The sequence below is a fragment of the Empidonax traillii genome, unplaced genomic scaffold (genome assembly GCF_003031625.1).
Source record: "Empidonax traillii isolate 1590-97213 ecotype Southwest subspecies unplaced genomic scaffold, ASM303162v1 scaffold189:size1549363, whole genome shotgun sequence".
Taxonomy (NCBI): Eukaryota; Metazoa; Chordata; class Aves; order Passeriformes; family Tyrannidae; genus Empidonax; species Empidonax traillii.
This window is the reverse complement of record NW_020955382.1, coordinates 1,025,275-1,043,479: the sequence shown is the minus strand read 5'-3', so window position 1 is coordinate 1,043,479 and position 18,205 is coordinate 1,025,275. Positions and strand designations below refer to the sequence as shown.

The following is an 18,205-nucleotide window of genomic DNA, read 5'->3' as shown; positions in this document are numbered from 1 at the left end:
GCTCAGATGTTGACTCACCTGCGGCTGCAGCATGATGTGAGATGATTGCTCGGGGGAGCTTGGGTGCACAACTATAGACCTTGGCACTTCCTGTATGGTGGGGACACCTCCAGCGGGCTGCTGAAGTCCGAGGTGGCTGTGGCCCGGGTTGGGGATGCACTTGTAAGGAGAGGACGAAAGGTCATGCAGCTTGGGGCTTGCGTTGGGAGAGGGTGACATCACGGCGTTTCTCTGCTGACAGGAGGCAAAGCCAGCCACGAGGCACGAACCAGGATCAGGGGGCATCATGATCTGCTGGCTGTAGTACGGTTTAGAGAGAGGGCTTAAGCCTTGGTTCATTGGTCCACAGGTTTGAGCAGGCTCATAGTCATCTGTGGGTTCTGTTTTTATAATTGGAACTGTTAAGAGAAAAAAGGTTTTAAATAAACATGAGTTGCGTATTGGTATGATCAAGTTGGCTTGTGGCTAGGATACCCTTTGCAAAACAAACAACGTCGTGAATAAGACTCTGTGTGTCTTTTGCCTAGTTCTCCCACCCTATAAAAAAAAAAATGAATGAGTCATCAGCACAAGAAAGTCACAGCTGGTTCTAATATTGAAAAGGACTATTTTCTTTGGACTCTCCTCCAGCACTAATGTGCTATAAAAATCTATTTGCAAATAACCGAGCTTCAGTGGAAGCTTTGGACCCAAGGGCTCCATGGATTTGTAGTAATCAAGGCAAGAATTTTAACTTGGATATACTACTGCAGTTCCACGGCTACTGATGGCTCCTTTGATAAATGTCTGCACACTCAGTAAACTGGAGCACAATAAGGTAGAGGTGGGGCTTTCAGAGTTCAATGAAAGTGAAGTTGCAATGATACATGGCAAACTGCTATGTACAAGAAGTTTTCAATTATGGGGATATTTTTGAAAGATAGGAAATTATTTATTTAGTTTTTAATTTCTGCTAATGCCAACTCCTAACAAATGTCAGTAAGTCTCTGTCTACCAAGAAAAACTGATTCCTGTTCTAGACCTCTGCTTACTGTTCCCAAAAGATGCCCTAATTGAGCTGTCAAGTCTCTAAAAGCTACCAGAATCTGGACAGAAATGACAGTCAGTGAGCACCAACTCAGTCCTGAAAAGTGTAGAGCTGCCTTCTCAAACCAGAGAAGATCCTTCCACAAATCAAAGTGTCTTTTCAACATTGGTTTTCTCTCCCAAATCAAGGGGAGGTGCCTTTGAAGCTTCTGCTACAACAGATGCGGTGCAGAGGTAACAGTAAAATTATAAATAATAGGGCAAGTCTGATGTGTAGATGTATTCTTTTCTAGACAGACGCAACTCTAATGCATACAGTGCTTGACTACGGATGCATTTATCTTCTTCCTAAAAAATTCCAGTGGCACCAGAGGAGATTTTTTTCAGAATATTCTAATAACCAACCCATTGTGGCACGAGGTTATTAGTGAAACCTCTTTGCACAACTCAGCTGAGAGACACGTGTTGCTTGAGTGCCTCTGACAATATTTTTGCTTGTGCTTTACAAAAGCCCTTATACATTGTCCTGTTCATGTATGAGTCTTTCTGAACCCCTAAAAGTACACGTGTGCACGTGTACATATAAAACCTCTTTTAACACTCACAGATTTTGCTGGTGGTGAATGCACTTCACTACCCTTGTTTTACAGTGCCCTAGCCCCTTGTTAACTCTGTTCCTTTTATGTTCTTTTACATGTAGATGCTTGCAACACTTGTTTCAAGATTTCTAGCACCCCTAGTAAAAACAGGTCTATATATGCAACAGATGCACAGGTGTTGCTCAAGACAAATGTGTTCGGGATAACGGGCTGCCATTGGATTCCTCATAATCTTATTTTCACCACCTCGTGTGCTGTACACTGGATAGCAGGGCTACTAAAGCACTTGGTTGCAGATTCCAGCTTCAGTGACAGCTTTATAAAACCACTATCACACCCTTTACGAAAATGCAAGACCAAAGAAACGCACCTAGATAAACACAGCAGCTCAGATACTGTAAGAAAATACCTTTAACAAGTTCCTGAGCTAGCAAATATTCTCACATGTTTTACATTAGGTTCACTGTGCTTGCACTAACCACAGCACAGCTGGAAATATGATGGTTGTTGAACACTGAATTTTCCCAATATATCACTGTTATAGAAACACCTGTGCTAAATAATTCCAAGCTCAACCACTGCTCGTACAACTCCAATAAACCCTGAAGTTGTCTGAGTTATTATAAACCAGGGAAGGTTATAGCCCTGATGGCAGGCAGGCTGGAGACTTTACAGAAGGCAGGTTCCTGATCTCAGGCTGGTTTCTCATTGCAGTTCTTCTACAGCACATCCTCGCTACCTGATTTGCCAAGCACTTTTTCGTCACTTAAATTTGAATTATTTTCTCTACAAAAGCAATGCCATGTGGTCCAGTCGGAGGCCATGAATATAGTAAATCTCTTTTCTGCGTCGCTACACTGAAATGCACGCGCTGCAACCAACAGAGGATAACCAGTTAAGTCCTGCTCTGCACCAGGTGAAGGACTGATGGGTGGGCAGGACTCCATTCCAAAAACTCTCTTGGAGATGGTGACAGCAACCAAGGGCACTCCTGGCTGCCTATAAACCACAGTTCAGAGGGAAAATAGAGACTGGTGGTAATTACAGAGCCAGTCAGGGTAGGTCACAGTAGCTCGTTTGCTAATGGTAGGTTGGTAGCCAGAGAGGGAGACAAGAAGGAGGGATATGAGATTAAGTGGCACCTCCATTTTATCTGACATCTGTTTACAGTGTTTTGCTCTGAACTGATACTCTTGAGCATCAGTTATTTCATGTAATGGGAAACAAATTTTCTTTAAATGGACAGATACTACCTGCACTTAGGCTTAGAGGTGCCTAAACTCATTCAACTGAATTGTCTCCATTACCTTTTTTAATGTGTTTTCTTCAACACAGTAAAAGAAGTCACCCCTTGCTCATTATCATATATTTTGTTTGTAGGCTAATCTCATAACCAGAACAGGTATCACACTGGAAGACAGGAAAAGTATTCATTCTAAAATGGTGAAGGGATTTCTATCCGACTTTTCAGGGCTTTGCTATTTGCAAAGTCATTAACCCTGGGCAGAGTCAATGTATGCATGCACCAAACTGTGGGATGGCAGCCACTTACTATCCTTTAAAAAACTGCAAATGTCTTCATGGGGTACCAGTTTGGAAAAGGAAGGTCTGTAGGATATTTTTTTTTTTTCCCCCATGAAGAACCCATTACTAATGATCCAGAGGATCTGGAATCAGACCTGCAAAGCTGAGCATGTCAGAAGAAATGTAAGACATTTGATCCTTAACTGCAAAGCCCTACAGCTGTTCAGAACCTGCAAGAACTTTCAGCAGAAACCAGGCTATTTCTTAAATCCTTTTTGGGCAGGCCTCAACTTTAGTATTTTACATGAATAACAATAGCACTTGACTTGTGGAGGACAGATATACCACAAATTGCCACATTTCACCCGTTAACGGCTTATTTACGCTGCTCTATCCTGTTACATGCTTCTCCCCAGCCTATGTAACTTCACCAAATGGAGTGAGTAACAGGGGCCAAAAATCTTTGCTAGTGTTTGTACTTCCAAACTCAACTATAACCAGCTGTGGGTCTGATCTGATCATTCTGAAAATACTCTGAATGTGTCAAAAGTTGATGTAAACGACCTTATAGTCTTTGAAAGGGCAGTAATTTTCTTCTGCTTTTCAAAGGACTGCAGGGAGACAAAGCAAGAGCCCTGGGTATTTCAAGGCACACCTTCCAAAAACCAACGCATGAACAGCTTGCAGCTGTGCTCAGTGGCTACCCACCCACCCTCATGGTGTCTGTGGTGTTAAACAATTCAAAATGCTCCTATGTAATAAGGCTACAGTAACTAACACACCCTACCCACTGTCTCACTGACTTCTGGGGGACTGAGATGCTCAGCTGGGGTGAGCAACTGCAGCTGACACAGAACAGCTGAGGATACAAACCTCAGTGTCCACCTTCACCACTTTCTCCTAGGTAGGCACCCAGTGGGTTCCTTCAGAAAATCACAGAATATCCAGAGTTGGACGAGAAGCTCAAGGATCAAGCCCAAATCTTGGACCTGCACAGGAAAACCCTGGGCAACACATAGGACAAACCTCTGCACAAGGCAACACAGCAGAGAGGGCTGTTCCCTGGCCAGCCAGGGACTAGTGTTACCACTTACCTATTGACTCATGCTTCATTAACTGCAAATCTTTACAAACCGGAGCTCAAAAAACGGGTCTCGAGCCCTTTTCTACATCCTCATGGAGGCATGGTAAGCTAGCTGCCATAATACACATCCATTTCCATCCTCACTCACGTGCACAAGCGAATATTTCACACAATGAGATACAGACAGTGCCGTTAATTTTCTCAGGATTAATATCTAACGGAGAACAGTATTAGCTTGATTAACTTCTGGCTCAAATACTTCAAATCTTAAATGATGTAGTAAAACCCTACTAGCCAAAAAAGACTCTCCTAGTCACACAGCAGGCCTGGACTGGCCATAAACTGCAAAGCCCTACAGCTGTTCAGAACCTGCAAGCACTTTCAGCAGAAACCAGGCTATTTCTTAAATCCAGCAGAGCCATACCAAATAGCAACAAACATTCTGTCTCAAAACTGCTCTGTGGTGCAGACTCTCAGCTGGCTAGAGTGAAAAATTGTGACTGAATCTGCCATATGCTGAGATTTGCCCACAACAAACTTCAGCAACGAAGCCAGAATTTGTGAAATTGTATACACACAGAAGATGATACTGTTTTTACACGCGCTCAGGCTCAGAAGTAACGTTACTCATTTAAGAGGCACTACTCTGCTAAGGATCTGGCCCTTGTCATAAAAAGGGAAAAAAGAAGATGAGTTTGGTTTGTATGGCGAATTTTTAAGTACCTGTTACTTCACAATGCATTAGGTCAGCTGACAGACGATTTTAAACAGCGCTTGGGTTTGAATATTAAAATATGACAGAGCTCACAGTCGTAAATTAGTCCTGATAAGCAAATTAATTTCTGCTAATTGGTGTTCAATGGTTCGATGATGCCTTCTTAGACTCTGAACACATGTCATTATGTCATCTAATTTAATATGAAGTTCTAAGAACCGCACATTGGCAGCAGCCCTGGCTATAAATCAAAGCTTCTTACTCAGAAAGACCAGGGTTATGACATCATACCGAGGTACTGGTGGAAGACAATGGTCCTTCTGTGTGTGTCTGAATCTGGGAGAAATATTTCAGCCAGTTCTGCAAGCCCACATTAAATGAAAGGCCTTTCTAGCAGGTAAAAAGTTAATATATCAAACCTAGAAGAAAAATAATAAATCATGCACGTTCAGTAAAGGGAGTCAGAAAGTGCTCAAATATAAATTATATGTATTTTTTGACAATTCTAACAAGTCTGTTTGCTTTTACACTTTAGCAATCCAGATGGGTTTTTAAACTTTTTTGGAGGGCTGTTATTAAAATATGCGAACTGAGAAAATAAAATCATATAAATGAAACAGATGTTTATCCTGATTAACATTTAACTAACGAATTCCCATTTTCCATGTAGTATTATCAATGTAGACATTTATGGCACTATAATATATTTACTTTACCCTTAAGTTTGATTGAACCTATCCAACAAAATAGCTACCTTTCATAATGCAGACTATGATGTAGTTCCCTGGCACCAGCACATGGATTTTGGTTAGAGTATGAAAATCAAAACACTACTTTTTTCATCATGTGCACGCACACATTTCTTCAACTTCTAGAGTAAATGTCTTGCAATTGGTAAGAATTAGGGGATGAGGCTTTCAAAGAGAGTTGAGGAGTTGGGTATCTAAATCTTCATCGCTGACTTGAACTCTGAAAGGCTGTTTGTGCCTTTGAAATCCTCCTCTGTCAGTCAGTTTTGATGCTGGCAGCACACCTTCAGAAGACACTGCACAAGTCTCCCCAGCTCCCGCTGCTGCTTTGCTGTTTGTTGACCGGAGACATAATTAGGGATGTGGACACATCACCACGTACAGCTCAGCCACCCTGGATCTGTGCAAAGACAAAATCCTGGCAGCTGCAGCAGCACTGGCTGCATCCAGCACGCTTGAGCAAAGCAAGGACCTCTCCCCTCGTTTTCACTGTGGAGCTGTTGGTGTCAGGGAGAGGCAAGGGGTTGGCTGCCCTCAGAAAATAGAATCCCTCCTTCAGTAGCACCCAAGCAGCAGTGGCTCAGCAAAACCTTCTGAAATGACCCATCAACATATCTGCAGCAGTGGCAATCTCAGTGATAAGGGACAAGCATTCAGCCCCAGGGATATTGTGAGACAGTCACTACAGGGACCTGTGCAGATGCTATCTGTGCATTTCCACCTATTAAACCAAAACACTTTTAAAGGTTAAGCTACTATCAAGCTTTAGCTTTTAATTAATAAATCCAGAACACAGTGACTCAGAAACAAAGGGAGCCTCATGCTATCAAGAAGCTGTAGGCAGCATATGTGTGAATGCAGCTTTTATCTGCACAAAGTATCTGAATTCACCCTCTCTTGCTAGTGCACTGCTACTGGTGCTGCTCGTTGGGAGGGCTAACTAACACATGCCTGCCTGCCCTTTTTGGGTTTGTTTGGATAGATTTTTATGGGATCAGATGCATATGTACAGTTTTATACAAGAACAGCTCCAGCAAGATGGAAGCCTTGTGCATACATCTCAGCATATAATCTCGGACAGTGCTATTATCTGATTAGGAAATGCTTTCTAGCTAACTCATTTGCTAAATGCTTTTCAACAGCTGTTAAACTATTAGGTTATTCTACACATATTTATAAAACAGAAGTTATATATGGTGGCTTGGTGCATGCACTGCTAAACTGGGAGTGGGAGGAGCGGAAAAGTAGGTGGAGGGCATTTTGGTTGTGCTCGTACAGAAGATGGGCACTGGCTTTTTTTTTTTCAAAAGAAAAAGGGAAAATTCTTAAAAGGCACAATTTTCCATCACAACACTTTATTAAATCCTATGATGTTGAATATGAAAATCAAGTCCTGTGATATGCCCATCTGGGCTGCTCTACATCTTGTTCCCGCCGCGCAGAGCAGCACCTCGCTCCACTACTGCCTGGACTTGGCTGACCTCAGACATCTCAGCTCCAACATGCTCTTTGTCTTCAGAGGAGGATGCAGTTTCTCCCACAGTCTTCCTTGCCCATGCATTTCACTTCCAGCAGCCTCCACCACTGTGTCCCCTTTAGGATCAATTACTGGGCTGGATTAATTTTGGTGATCAGCCACTCAGGGAGAACAAAAATAAGCATCTCCTGTAATCCAGCCCATGTAATTCTAAACTCCGCTCCCTCACACAAGGTTTACCTTTTGACTTTTAAGCTAATTGGAAGATCTCAAAGGCCCACGCTTGCTAACATATGCATGTGAAATCACTGGGAAATAAGGGAGGGAGTCCTTGAGATGCTCATGCAGAGGGGTTTGGTGACCAAAACCATAAGGCTGGGTTTTGTTATCTGAAGGGAAATATCTGAAAAGGGAAATACTGCCAAAAGACAACTTTATGCACTGGAAGTTAACTGTTATGGGTGATTGCTGCTGCTGTGGATCCTGATGGTCAGACACAGGCAGGGGCTTCTAAAACAGTGCTCATCCACCCCTGCCTGTCTCAGGGACATTACACAGGTACTGGTGGCTTTCCAGGTGATGAAGGAGCACTGCACAGAGAGGCAGAGTTCTGCCCTTAGAGATCAAGGCAGACTGCATCTCCAGTTTGGATGGCTGGGCTCTGGCTGACCGCTGAAAACGGATGTCACCTGGATGAAGTGTGGTACCAGCTGGGTACCCACTAGAGCACCTGGGGGTGTAATGCTGGTGAGTGCCTCCTCTGCTCTGCCACAGACCTTGAGCGCCTGCTGGATGGGAGCAGAAGGACTGATGTACCCAGCGATCATGAATTTTATGACTGCCCTAAATGGAAACAGGACTGACAAAAATCTTACCTGCTTTTAGTTACTCTATTAGATGTCAAAAGTAACAATCAACCACTGAGCAGCCAAAATAAACTAAACTGTGACAGTGCATAGTGTAAAAACGAGTAACTGTGATTCTTATTTTCACCTAAAGCAAGTCCCCTGCAGCCAACGTTTCTCCCCATCCCTTCTGTTGTCCTATCCTGCCCTGCACCAGCTTTGCAGCAGTCTGCCTGTTCCCTGGGCTGGATGGAAACACTTCCAGCAGGTGTGAGCCTCCAGGCCTAATTCAGCTATGCTCAGTCCCCTCATCGAGGTGCTGCCCTTCCTGGCTCTGCTGTGATCATGTTGCATAAGCCACCGATTAGGATCCATTCACAATGCAGGCTCTGAATTTGTCCCTGCTTCCCCAAAAGCCCCCAAATCACCATCTTTTTTTTTTTTCAGAAAGGACTAGGCTGATAATTTTGCCAACCTTGAGCAGGAAAATCCATCGAATACTGAAGAGGTGAGAGGTGTCGGGAGACAATCAGCACAAGCTGTGTGCTGTGTCCCATTAGAGAGGCAACGATTTGCATCCTCATTTGGATACTTTTAGATATTTTTAGAGCAGAGGCAGGAAGTCAGGAGGATGCTGACAACAATGCGCAGTGGGCACTAACCACCCTTTTCAGATGTACACCAAAAAGTGGTCCTGCAAGGAGCAGGTAGTTTGACTTTGATGAGCCTTATGGGTCCCTTCTAACTCGAGATACTCTATTCTACAATTCTAAGACCTTCAATTTCGTGCCACTTGTGCTGTAAACCACAACACTAAGGAACATCCAGTCACCACAGACAGGCTCTCAGCACAACTCCCTACACGCAGCCTTGAAGGACCTGCATCCCCACCAAATCACTGTGGTCAGGTTTTCAGAGGAGCTCAACACCTTGAAGACTCTTGCAGATGACTGCAGGGAGGCAAAAGGAACTGCAGAAAAGCTGGCTCTGCAAGTGGAGGCCGTGCAGTTGAAAATCCGGCCCTATGGGTAGTGAAACGCATCTCCAAATAAAAGTTGCCCATAATATTAACACCATTTTAACAAATACTAGAAGCAATGAAATGATTTTTTAATAATTCTTTGACAATTAAGAAGCCTGACAGAAACAGAAACCAGAAATGCTTTATCATCAACTGTTTGCAAAAGAGTACTTTTTCATTCCAGTGAAAGAAACACATCAACTTTCCTTTTTCAATCTTATTAAATATTTTCTAGGCAAACTAAGCCTGTCTTTGGTTAATCAAATATCACTACTAGTCTATTTTCAAAGAAAACTTTCTGGTATTCACCATTCTTGATATCAATATTCATTAGATATTAGAAAACATAGAGAGCACTCCTATTTGTAAAAAGTAAACCTCTTCAGCACATTTCCTCTATTTTGATGTACCTACTTAAAAGAAATCTGAACAAACACACATCTAACCCTTATCGTTCAGTGAGTTGTTTAAAGTCTTCTGAGCAGGAGAACGCCTTCAGCTTTCTTAGCAGGTGAGAACACAGGTTTTTGGAACCACAGCATACGTCTGGTTGCTTGTGTACTTCTTCGGGCTCTCCAGGTTAGTTTATCCCTCAAACGCTACTGCTTACCTCTAGTGATTTCAGAAGACTATTTTCCCTATTTCAAATGCATATATGGGCCGATGGTATAACAAATTCACAGAAGCAAAAATGACATGCAGTCATTAAACAGAAGTCAAAACCACGTGTTTTTCTGGAGGGCGGGGTTCACAAATGCGGGGTTCACCAACGGTTTTCCAAAATGTTCTGCTGCACGTGATGGAGCCGCAGAGCCCATCTGCACAGAGCTGCAGCAACGGAGGCACTTTAAAAGCTGAATATCCAAGGGTCTGCTCATTGTGCTCTGCTCAGACTCCTGACTGCAGCAACTGGTCCGGAGCCTTCCTCCTCAAATTCTGATGGGACGTGGCAACGCAAAACGTATCAGTACTTACCACAGGAGCTGCGGGAATTCACCTCTGCCAGAATGGTACGGAAACTACTTATATTTCTGCACTAGGCATGTCTGGAGAGGAGTCTCAAGAGCCTACAGCCTGCAGGCTCCAGGACAAAACTGATATGCAGTTGCTCAGTGATGCGTAACATTAAAGTAATACTAAAAAAATGACATTACAGTCATTTCTGTACAATATAGGCTAAGACAGGATTCAGGGATTGCTCAGATTTAGCAGAACAGTAAATCAAAATTTCAATTAAAAGTGGATTATGAGTACTTAGGTTTACAGTCTGTCCTAAGCCAAAGACTTAAGCAAGCCAGTTTTCAAGACCTTGGCTCCATTTGTGAAGCATCTACTTTCTGTTTTGTTTTGTTATTTAAACTTTCCATTTACAGAGCAGTTAAGATTTTAATGTTTACAGCAATTTTTTTTTGTTTCTGAAGCAGGAACTCATCTTCACAAAGTTAAGTCCCTGCTCTGCAAAACACTTGAGCTAACAGAGGAAAGGAACAATCCTGCCACATCTCCGCAGCACGGGAGAAGCCTTACGGCGACGAAACCATAACACTCTGCTGGAGATGGCAGCTTGTGCTGACTGCACGTCACAGAGCTGTACTCCATGGAGACGCTATAGGACCATCCATAGGAGGTGGGATGAGTGAGGCCACGTGGTGTCCCTGGATCCACTGGCTGTTCTCCCCTAGGGAATGAGGAGAAATAGGAGCTACAGGGAAAAAAAAAAACCCTCCTGCTCTGCGGTCGGAGCTGCACAGCGAGCCCATGGCTCTCCCACTGGTCTGTGTGTACCCACACCCACCCCAGGAGCACGGCCAGTGGGCTCACACAATATTTATGCTTTAGTCCATGTATGGTATTTTGCTTTGGCACGGTCCAGTTGAGCTGTAAAATACATCTAATGTGCGTTATGAAGCTTTTAAAAGCTCTCTCATGCAGCAATACCTGCAAAACTACAGTAGGCACTGAAATGATAGCATTTTGATTAGTCCTAAGGCAAGGAAGGAGAAGCAGCTTGCAGGGTACCATCTGATCTGTGAAACCACATCTTACACTTGATGATCACTGACATTTGCTTCTCAAAACTCTTCACCTTCTCTCTTTGTGGGATTTGTTTAAACAAGAGGCAAACTGTTAACCGGGCCAAAATCACTTATCTCATTTACATTTTTTACACTGATCACCCAGTGGCTGTTGACTCAAGTACTTTTTCCTTATGAGCTAAACTTTAGTTTTCTACAGTGTCTTGAATCACTGTGAGAACATTGTGACTGAAAGCAACTAAGGCAGAACATCCTAAAATGACTCCTAGAAATACAGCACCATAAATCACTGATTCAGTCACTGTATACAGTTGGTAAATATATGGTTGAGGTGACTGTATGTATCTTTGAAAGGCAAGATGGAAAAAAACACCAGCCACATAAGGGCAGAACCTTAAAGCCCTAGCACAGGCATTACAACACAGCATGATAAAAACATAGTATACTATTAATATTAATGAATATATATGTTAATTAATTCTGATGATTGCAGAAGCACATTTACTCTTACCACTGTAACGAGAGAGGTTGTGAAGAACACAACCTGTTTTTCAATTACCTATATGCACATATACATGTGTATTAAGAGAATGTAAGTGGAGAACCAAACAGGAATGGGAGCAAGGTATATTTACTATGAATACCTTTCCTTTACCCTACCCTGCTGTTACATGTTTTCTTTCAGGTTTCCCTACACTGAAATGAAAAGATTTCCTGTGAATTTAAATAGGTACAGCAGACTAAAAAAGATGCCCAGTGATTTCAACAATTACCATAATTAAAGATGCCTTTGCAGAATAAAGCCTAGATTGTTTCTCTGTTGCCTTTTACTAGTTATATATTCCCACCTCTTCACATCAAATGAAACATTAGATGTTTCAAACAGAGAACGGGGGCAACATAAACCAACTCTGCAGCAGTGAATGCTGTTCCCATGGTTTAGAATACAGTGGTAAAAAATGGCCAGTGTAAAGGTTGGAGGGAAGATGCTGCTTAATGAACAGCAGTTAACACGAGGAATTAATCTGAAATATTTATGAGGGGAACTTGGGTGACAAGGCAATACCTGATTGCCTCTACAACTGATTTTTGTTGCTGAAAAGTGTCGTGGAAGAGAATAACAACTCTTTTTCTTTCCAATTTAAGAGATGAACAGTCTTTAAATATACACAGACATCCCCACTGGGGATGAAGTTTGCATAAGTAGGCTGATTCACTGAAGCATAGCTACACAGCACATATGCAATAAGCAGTCAGTTGCCCATGTCAAGTTTCCTGTACTTTTATTATAAATTAAAGTCCTGATAAAAGTCTGAAGTGCATGCATGCTAACTGGGTGAAATTCCAAGTGTGTAATTTAAGGGATTTCACCTACGAACAGTTGGCAAGTCTCTTCAAGTCATGCAACATGACTCAAGTATTGCTTTGTGGGAATCTCCCTCAGAAGGACTATTTTCACTTGGAAAGTCTACAAAAAAGCACCTAATAATTTTTCTAATTCCTCTTCCTTCTAAAACAACAACAAAACAAGCATCCTTTTATTCCTGCCTTCCCCAAAAGAGTGTTCTCAGAAATAGAGCCATTTCAAATAATAAAAATAATTAAAAAAAATATCTAAATTTACTTGCTATTAAAATCTTCATTACAAGCCTGCTTGGAATTCAGCTATCATGAGTGACTTTATTGTCACTTCACAGCTATCAATATAAGCTCAAAAAAAGTACTGTCATGTGTTTCCAAACATTTCCCATACATAAATCACTTTGTATGGAGCGCTTTGATCTCCATTGCCCATCTCAACTTTCATCCTGAGCAAGACAGCGAGGTACAGAATGACTGCAAGGAGAATTCACACACCACTTCCAGCTCAGAGCCCAGCATGTTTACAATGCTGTGGTGCGAATTCAGAAGTGTTATTCAAATGCAATGTATCTTCTGGGGCCAGAAATTCAGACTGAGGGTTGACAGCAACTTAGCAGAGAGCTCAGTGCCTTCACAATTTGTAGCTACACGTGTTTGTGTTGTGGTTCTTTAGCTCGCAAAAGCAGATGCCCTTGTTCCAACAGGTCTCTGCCACCAACACAAATGGAAATAATCTGCAAAGGAGGTCTCTTGTGTGGACAGCAAAGAGAAAGGCACCTCTCGTGGGTCGATTCTCACTCTCATTTTAGAACACCAGCTATACATCCAAATTATTTAGGTTACTAAAAAAATATCAGAGCCATAAATCTTTCTAAGTGATCATCATTATCATCTCTCAGTTTTTACTAGCAGAGATAAGGAACATGTTTTGTTACCATTGGCAGGGAGATAGGTGAAAAGCTGGTACTGGCTTCTCTTTCTCTTCCCGTTGCAGACATAGAAGTTGACCTGAACAGGGCTGGTAATTCTCTGATTGCGGAAAGGTGGTATCTCAACCACCAGTGAATTCTGCAAAAGTAATAACACATGAGAAAGTCAAGGCATGACTTAAGGCAGTTGAGCTGTACAACAGTATTCAAACATCAACCCCGAAAAGGAGGTGCTCGGGTTCCCAAGGAGGAAAATCCTCTGCGGGGAAACTGGTAGGCTTTGTGGGCAAGGATGGCCTCCCACCAACTCCTGTGTCCATTCCAAGGACTCTAGAAGCAAGGAAAGTATTTTAGCATGGTTCAGATCTTTACAAAATCACTAGCTTCCACTTCTTCCCTTTGGACAGCAAATAAGAGACTGCATATGGACAAGGCTCCATCCCCCCTGCCTCTGTCAAGAATCTGGGACCACAATCAAATTGCGGTGCCTAACTCAGCAGGAGAAAGCACAACAGCTCAGCTGGCAGGTCATCCCCAGTATATCTCAAGCTAACACAATTTCCTTTGAAAGCCATTAGGACAGGATTATTCAAATATTTCCATTTTCCACAGCGCAGTATTTTTTCATATAACAACTCAGGAAGTTTCAAGCATGCTAGTTTCTGCAGATAGGAGATCTTGCAAGAACCTCTAGTGATACAGGAAGAAAGGTTGGACAGCCTGTAGATGATCTTCCACTGTTAGAAACGAAATGCTCCAGGTATAGGGCTAAGGAAAGACTTAGTTGCTAGGGCATCAACTTACACAAATGCACAATGAAATCTGCTATGACCATCAAAACCTCCCTTGGCACTTTTTGAGAGAATAAAATGGAATGCTCATCTTAGTATTTGGCCTGAATTCAGCTGAGATCTTTAAATTGTTTGCCTGCAGGTCTGCAAGTATTGCATATTCCTGGAGACATGGAATAGTGGACGTACTTCCCACTTAGAGTCATGGCTGAGAGAGACACACTTCTCTAGCGTGGGGTTGATCTCCTGTGAGGGTACTCATGTTTCTTTTGCTGAAGATAGAGGAGAGCCAAGGAAAACGATCAGAAATTGCTTTGGGAGCAGAGGAAAGAACTGACCCAGCACGATAGAAGACGAGCAGACAGGGCTGGCCCATCCTGGACAATGAAAAAATATTTTCCAAATGGTCTCTCCTACTTTTGGAATAGCTTCCAGAGAAGGTTTTTTACCCCATGCTCACGTTAAAGAAAGATTTCCAGGAGGGGAGGCCTAAGTACTTGTTCTGTTTCAGTGCCAAAGCCTTGGAAATCCCTCTTTAGTAGCAGTGCTGGAGAAGGCAGTATATATTTTTCATCCCGATGTTAAAATATTTAAGGCAGACTTACTGGCTTGCACATTTCTTTGTCGGTTTTGGCTTCCATTTCCCACACATGGTGACCATCTAAAAGACAAAAGAAAAAGATATCTAGTTCTGTCCTTTTTTCCTCTCCCAAGCCAAGGAAGGAATGACTTCTGCGAAAAAAATCTCTTCGAAGGGGCACTGCACATACGAAAACCAGCTCTCAAAACGCACTGCCCAAGTGTTGCCCGACTAAGAGACCATCTGGGCGGGTAACCTGTGGCAGGAGTCCACTCAGCTTTTCTGAAGGGGAGAACCACAACCCAGAGCTGCGACGGGCAAAGCCACTGCGAGTTTGTTCTGCCACCAGTCTGGATAAAATGTGCAACTGCTCTACACCTTAGTTTCCTGAACTTTCAGGCGACAGTACTGCTACGTGTAAGGCCTTTTGATCACTACCTATGCTGCATGTCATATTCAACATTAACATTAAACACAACAACAAAAAAAGGTAGTATTAAGAAGCTCCTCAGCCATGCAGTGTTTGATTTTAATACACTCCTAGTCTGGCTTGTCAGAATTCTTCTGCTTGGATCAAAAGGCAAGGCCGTAGGCTGGGAAACACTGCTTTTTGCTCCATCCTAAAGTTGGTTTAGCTTAGCTACAATGGTCCCACTTCTGGAGTTGCTTCTAGTGGTGTGTTGGGTCCTCCTAATTTACTGTATTTCTGTTTTCAAGCAAACACAGATTTAACCCACAGCTGTAACTTCTTCTGGGGAAGAAACTGGTTTTGTCTAGTCATTTTTCTGCACGTCACTGATCCAGAAATAACCTGTCAATAACAAGGTAGGCTCTTACTTCCCTGCATCTTCAAACCTCAACAGCAAAGAAATCAGAAAAATAATACAGAATATAAGATTTTCATTCCGCAGGCCTAGAAAAACCCAAATGAAAGGCCATAAGCAGACTGCTGGCTAAGCTGGGCAGGAGAGACACAGGAGTCCCACCACTGTCAGATGTTGCTGGAATGAGCAGGAAACTGAGACTTTGTGTCATCTCTTTTGCACATTTGTTGTGGCATCGGGACATGCAAATGCAAATATTAGTTATTTTGAACTTCATCACACAGACGTGGGCCTGCCTTAGGAAAACAGCTCTTTGAAAGGTAAAAGAGTGAATGTACTTTTTCTTCTCTGTTCACTTCCATGGCCAGGATGGAGGTGACGCATTTAGAACCGCCTGATTTATTACAAATGTCTGTAAATAACATTTTTGTGTACAGCTGTCCTACTGTGAAAGGAATGCTGCTGGCAATTGTTTTAATGTCCAACCCCCCCTTTTTTTTTAACCTATGGAAAGAAGTGCAATGTGAAGGTCGCAGCACAAATACCACAGCGGATTTGGCAGGTCTTTCTGTAGGAAAACAATTAGCAGATCTGCCCTCAGTTTCTTCCTACATTTTAACTTGTGACGCTGGGAAAGGAATCCCTTTAATTGGTACTGCCACGTTCGGCTGCGGGGGAAGGAGGAGCAGCCAGACTGTGCTCGAGTCTCCCTAACGATGCCTTTGGAGAGTGCCAAAATTGAAGCAGACTTCTCGGGAGGACTGGCGATCACTTCGCAATTTATACAACAGATGCTTCCCCTGAGCTGTCAGTAGAAAAAACCTGACCGAAATTCAGCGAGCCAGGACACATCCCCTGTCTGGGAGCAGCCTCCTTTATTGCCAGCCCTCTCCTCGCAGAGGACCTGTAGCCCTCCCTCCCCGCCCCTAATTAATTCAATCAGTTGTAAAAGCAACACAACTCCGACACTGTCACACGTTTCGCAAAGTCTAGGAACTTCTGCTTTGTAAGGGGTTTGTTGGGTTGGTTTTTTTAAAATCTACAGACGTCCAGACTAGTAGTTAACATGTGTTCAATTTGCCTTTGTAAACGGATTACCAGAAGTTCAGGTTTTTTTACTACGTTTAATTTCTGCTTTGCAAGACGAATGATCTGATTCAGGTTTCTGGTTTTTATTTCCTGCCGATACTTCAGTAAAATTCAAAATTACTCCATTTCCAGCTAATCTTTCAATTACTTCACGCAGCACCGTCTTTTTGCATTTTTAAAATTTTTATGATGACAAAAACGCTGTAATCTAAACTATTAGGAAAACAAAAATCCAGAGCCATGGCTTCTCTCATGGAAGCTAATAAGAACAATACGGGCTTTGCTCCAAGAAATTCCCTTGAGACTGTCCAGACCATCACTGCTCAGCAATTGAGGGGAAAGGGAAGAGAGGGAAGAAGTAGGGAATAGACAACTCATTAACAGCTAGTGACATTTCATTTAACAAAAACACAGGGAGGAGAAGTTGTTATGAAGCAAGAAACCAAAAAAAAAAAAAAAAAAAAAAAAAAGAAAGACAATTCCTCATATTACGTCTGGTGAACCAAGAGGGAAATCTCAACGCCCACAGACTGGGATCAGCTCCAGGAGGGAAACCTTAGACCACTACGTCAACCTTTTACAGTAAACATGTTTTGCAGGTTTATACAGTTGAGCCGAAATTAAAAGTAAAAAAGAAAAAAGGAATAATGGCTTCAGAATGGTTTGTGGGAGCCCTAAGCATCAAGACAATCTGCCTATGCCAGGGAAAATGGTTTTGCCCCAGTGCCCATCCACTGGGGAGCCTGGCGAGCAGGCGGGATGCCGCCTCCTGTCAGCGTGTGCTGGAGCAGCGAGGGCTGCTCGCCCACAAAAGTTTCCATTGTACGCCTGCCACATCTGCAGCAACGCGCCTGGTCTGGGCCCGAGGCAACTCCCTCCTGGCCGCCAGCCAACCCAAGTACACCAGAGCAATTTATACCTTTCCAAAATGCAAATAATTCAAATTACAGACATAACACAAAGCTGAAGCAGACACATTTCAGGCATTCCCGTTAAAGTTTACTCTCTGGAATTACCGTACCCAAATGGGCAGTTGTTATACAGGGAGGGGGAGAGATGGAGTCAGGAGAGGAAGGAGAGGAGGAGGCACGGAGGAAAACAGAGAAAACGGCTTTTCCAAAGGCCTTATTTCATTCCCTTTCATTTCATTATTTACTTTTACCAAGTAATAAGAAGTGTCTTCTCCAAACCAAATGCCTGGCTTTGTTTCGGCATTTTTAAGATTTATAAGCGCAATATTTTGAAGAGAAAGACAGTTCTTTATATAGCTAAAAAGCTGTGTTGAGGTATTATACTTGGTTTCTTCTATTATGCGAGGTTTTCTTTTACAAAATGGAAATAAAACCAAAACATCCGCGCACGGAACCGCAGGGCAGGAACCCTGCAGAGTCCCCGCTCCCTCACTGCCAGCAGCAACAGCGACTGACCCGACAAAGCCAAGGCCTCACGTGTGAACCGTGCCACGGGCTGGATGAATGACCCTCAAATCTCTCCTCCCTCCAAAGAGGCAGCGCAGGAGTGCGGCAACGCCGAGGGGGAAGGAGAAACCCCCCA

General features: G+C 42.9%; 1 protein-coding gene across 3 annotated transcripts in view; it reads right to left on the bottom strand.

The window, feature by feature from the left end:
- Positions 1 to 18,205, bottom strand: part of NFATC1 (nuclear factor of activated T cells 1) — a 109,927-nt gene that overhangs the window by 31,520 nt on the left and 60,202 nt on the right. For 2 of the 3 annotated variants that reach the window (XM_027886553.1, XM_027886550.1), the window contains exons 7-9: positions 14,764 to 14,819; positions 13,374 to 13,506; positions 19 to 398 (exon numbers count right to left, since the gene is read on the bottom strand). In XM_027886553.1, the coding sequence (XP_027742354.1) occupies positions 19 to 398; positions 13,374 to 13,506; positions 14,764 to 14,819 (569 nt within the window). Of the gene's footprint in view, positions 1 to 18; positions 399 to 9,081; positions 10,719 to 13,373; positions 13,507 to 14,763; positions 14,820 to 18,205 lie in introns of those variants that run through there. The other variant, XM_027886554.1, reaches the window with a different exon arrangement.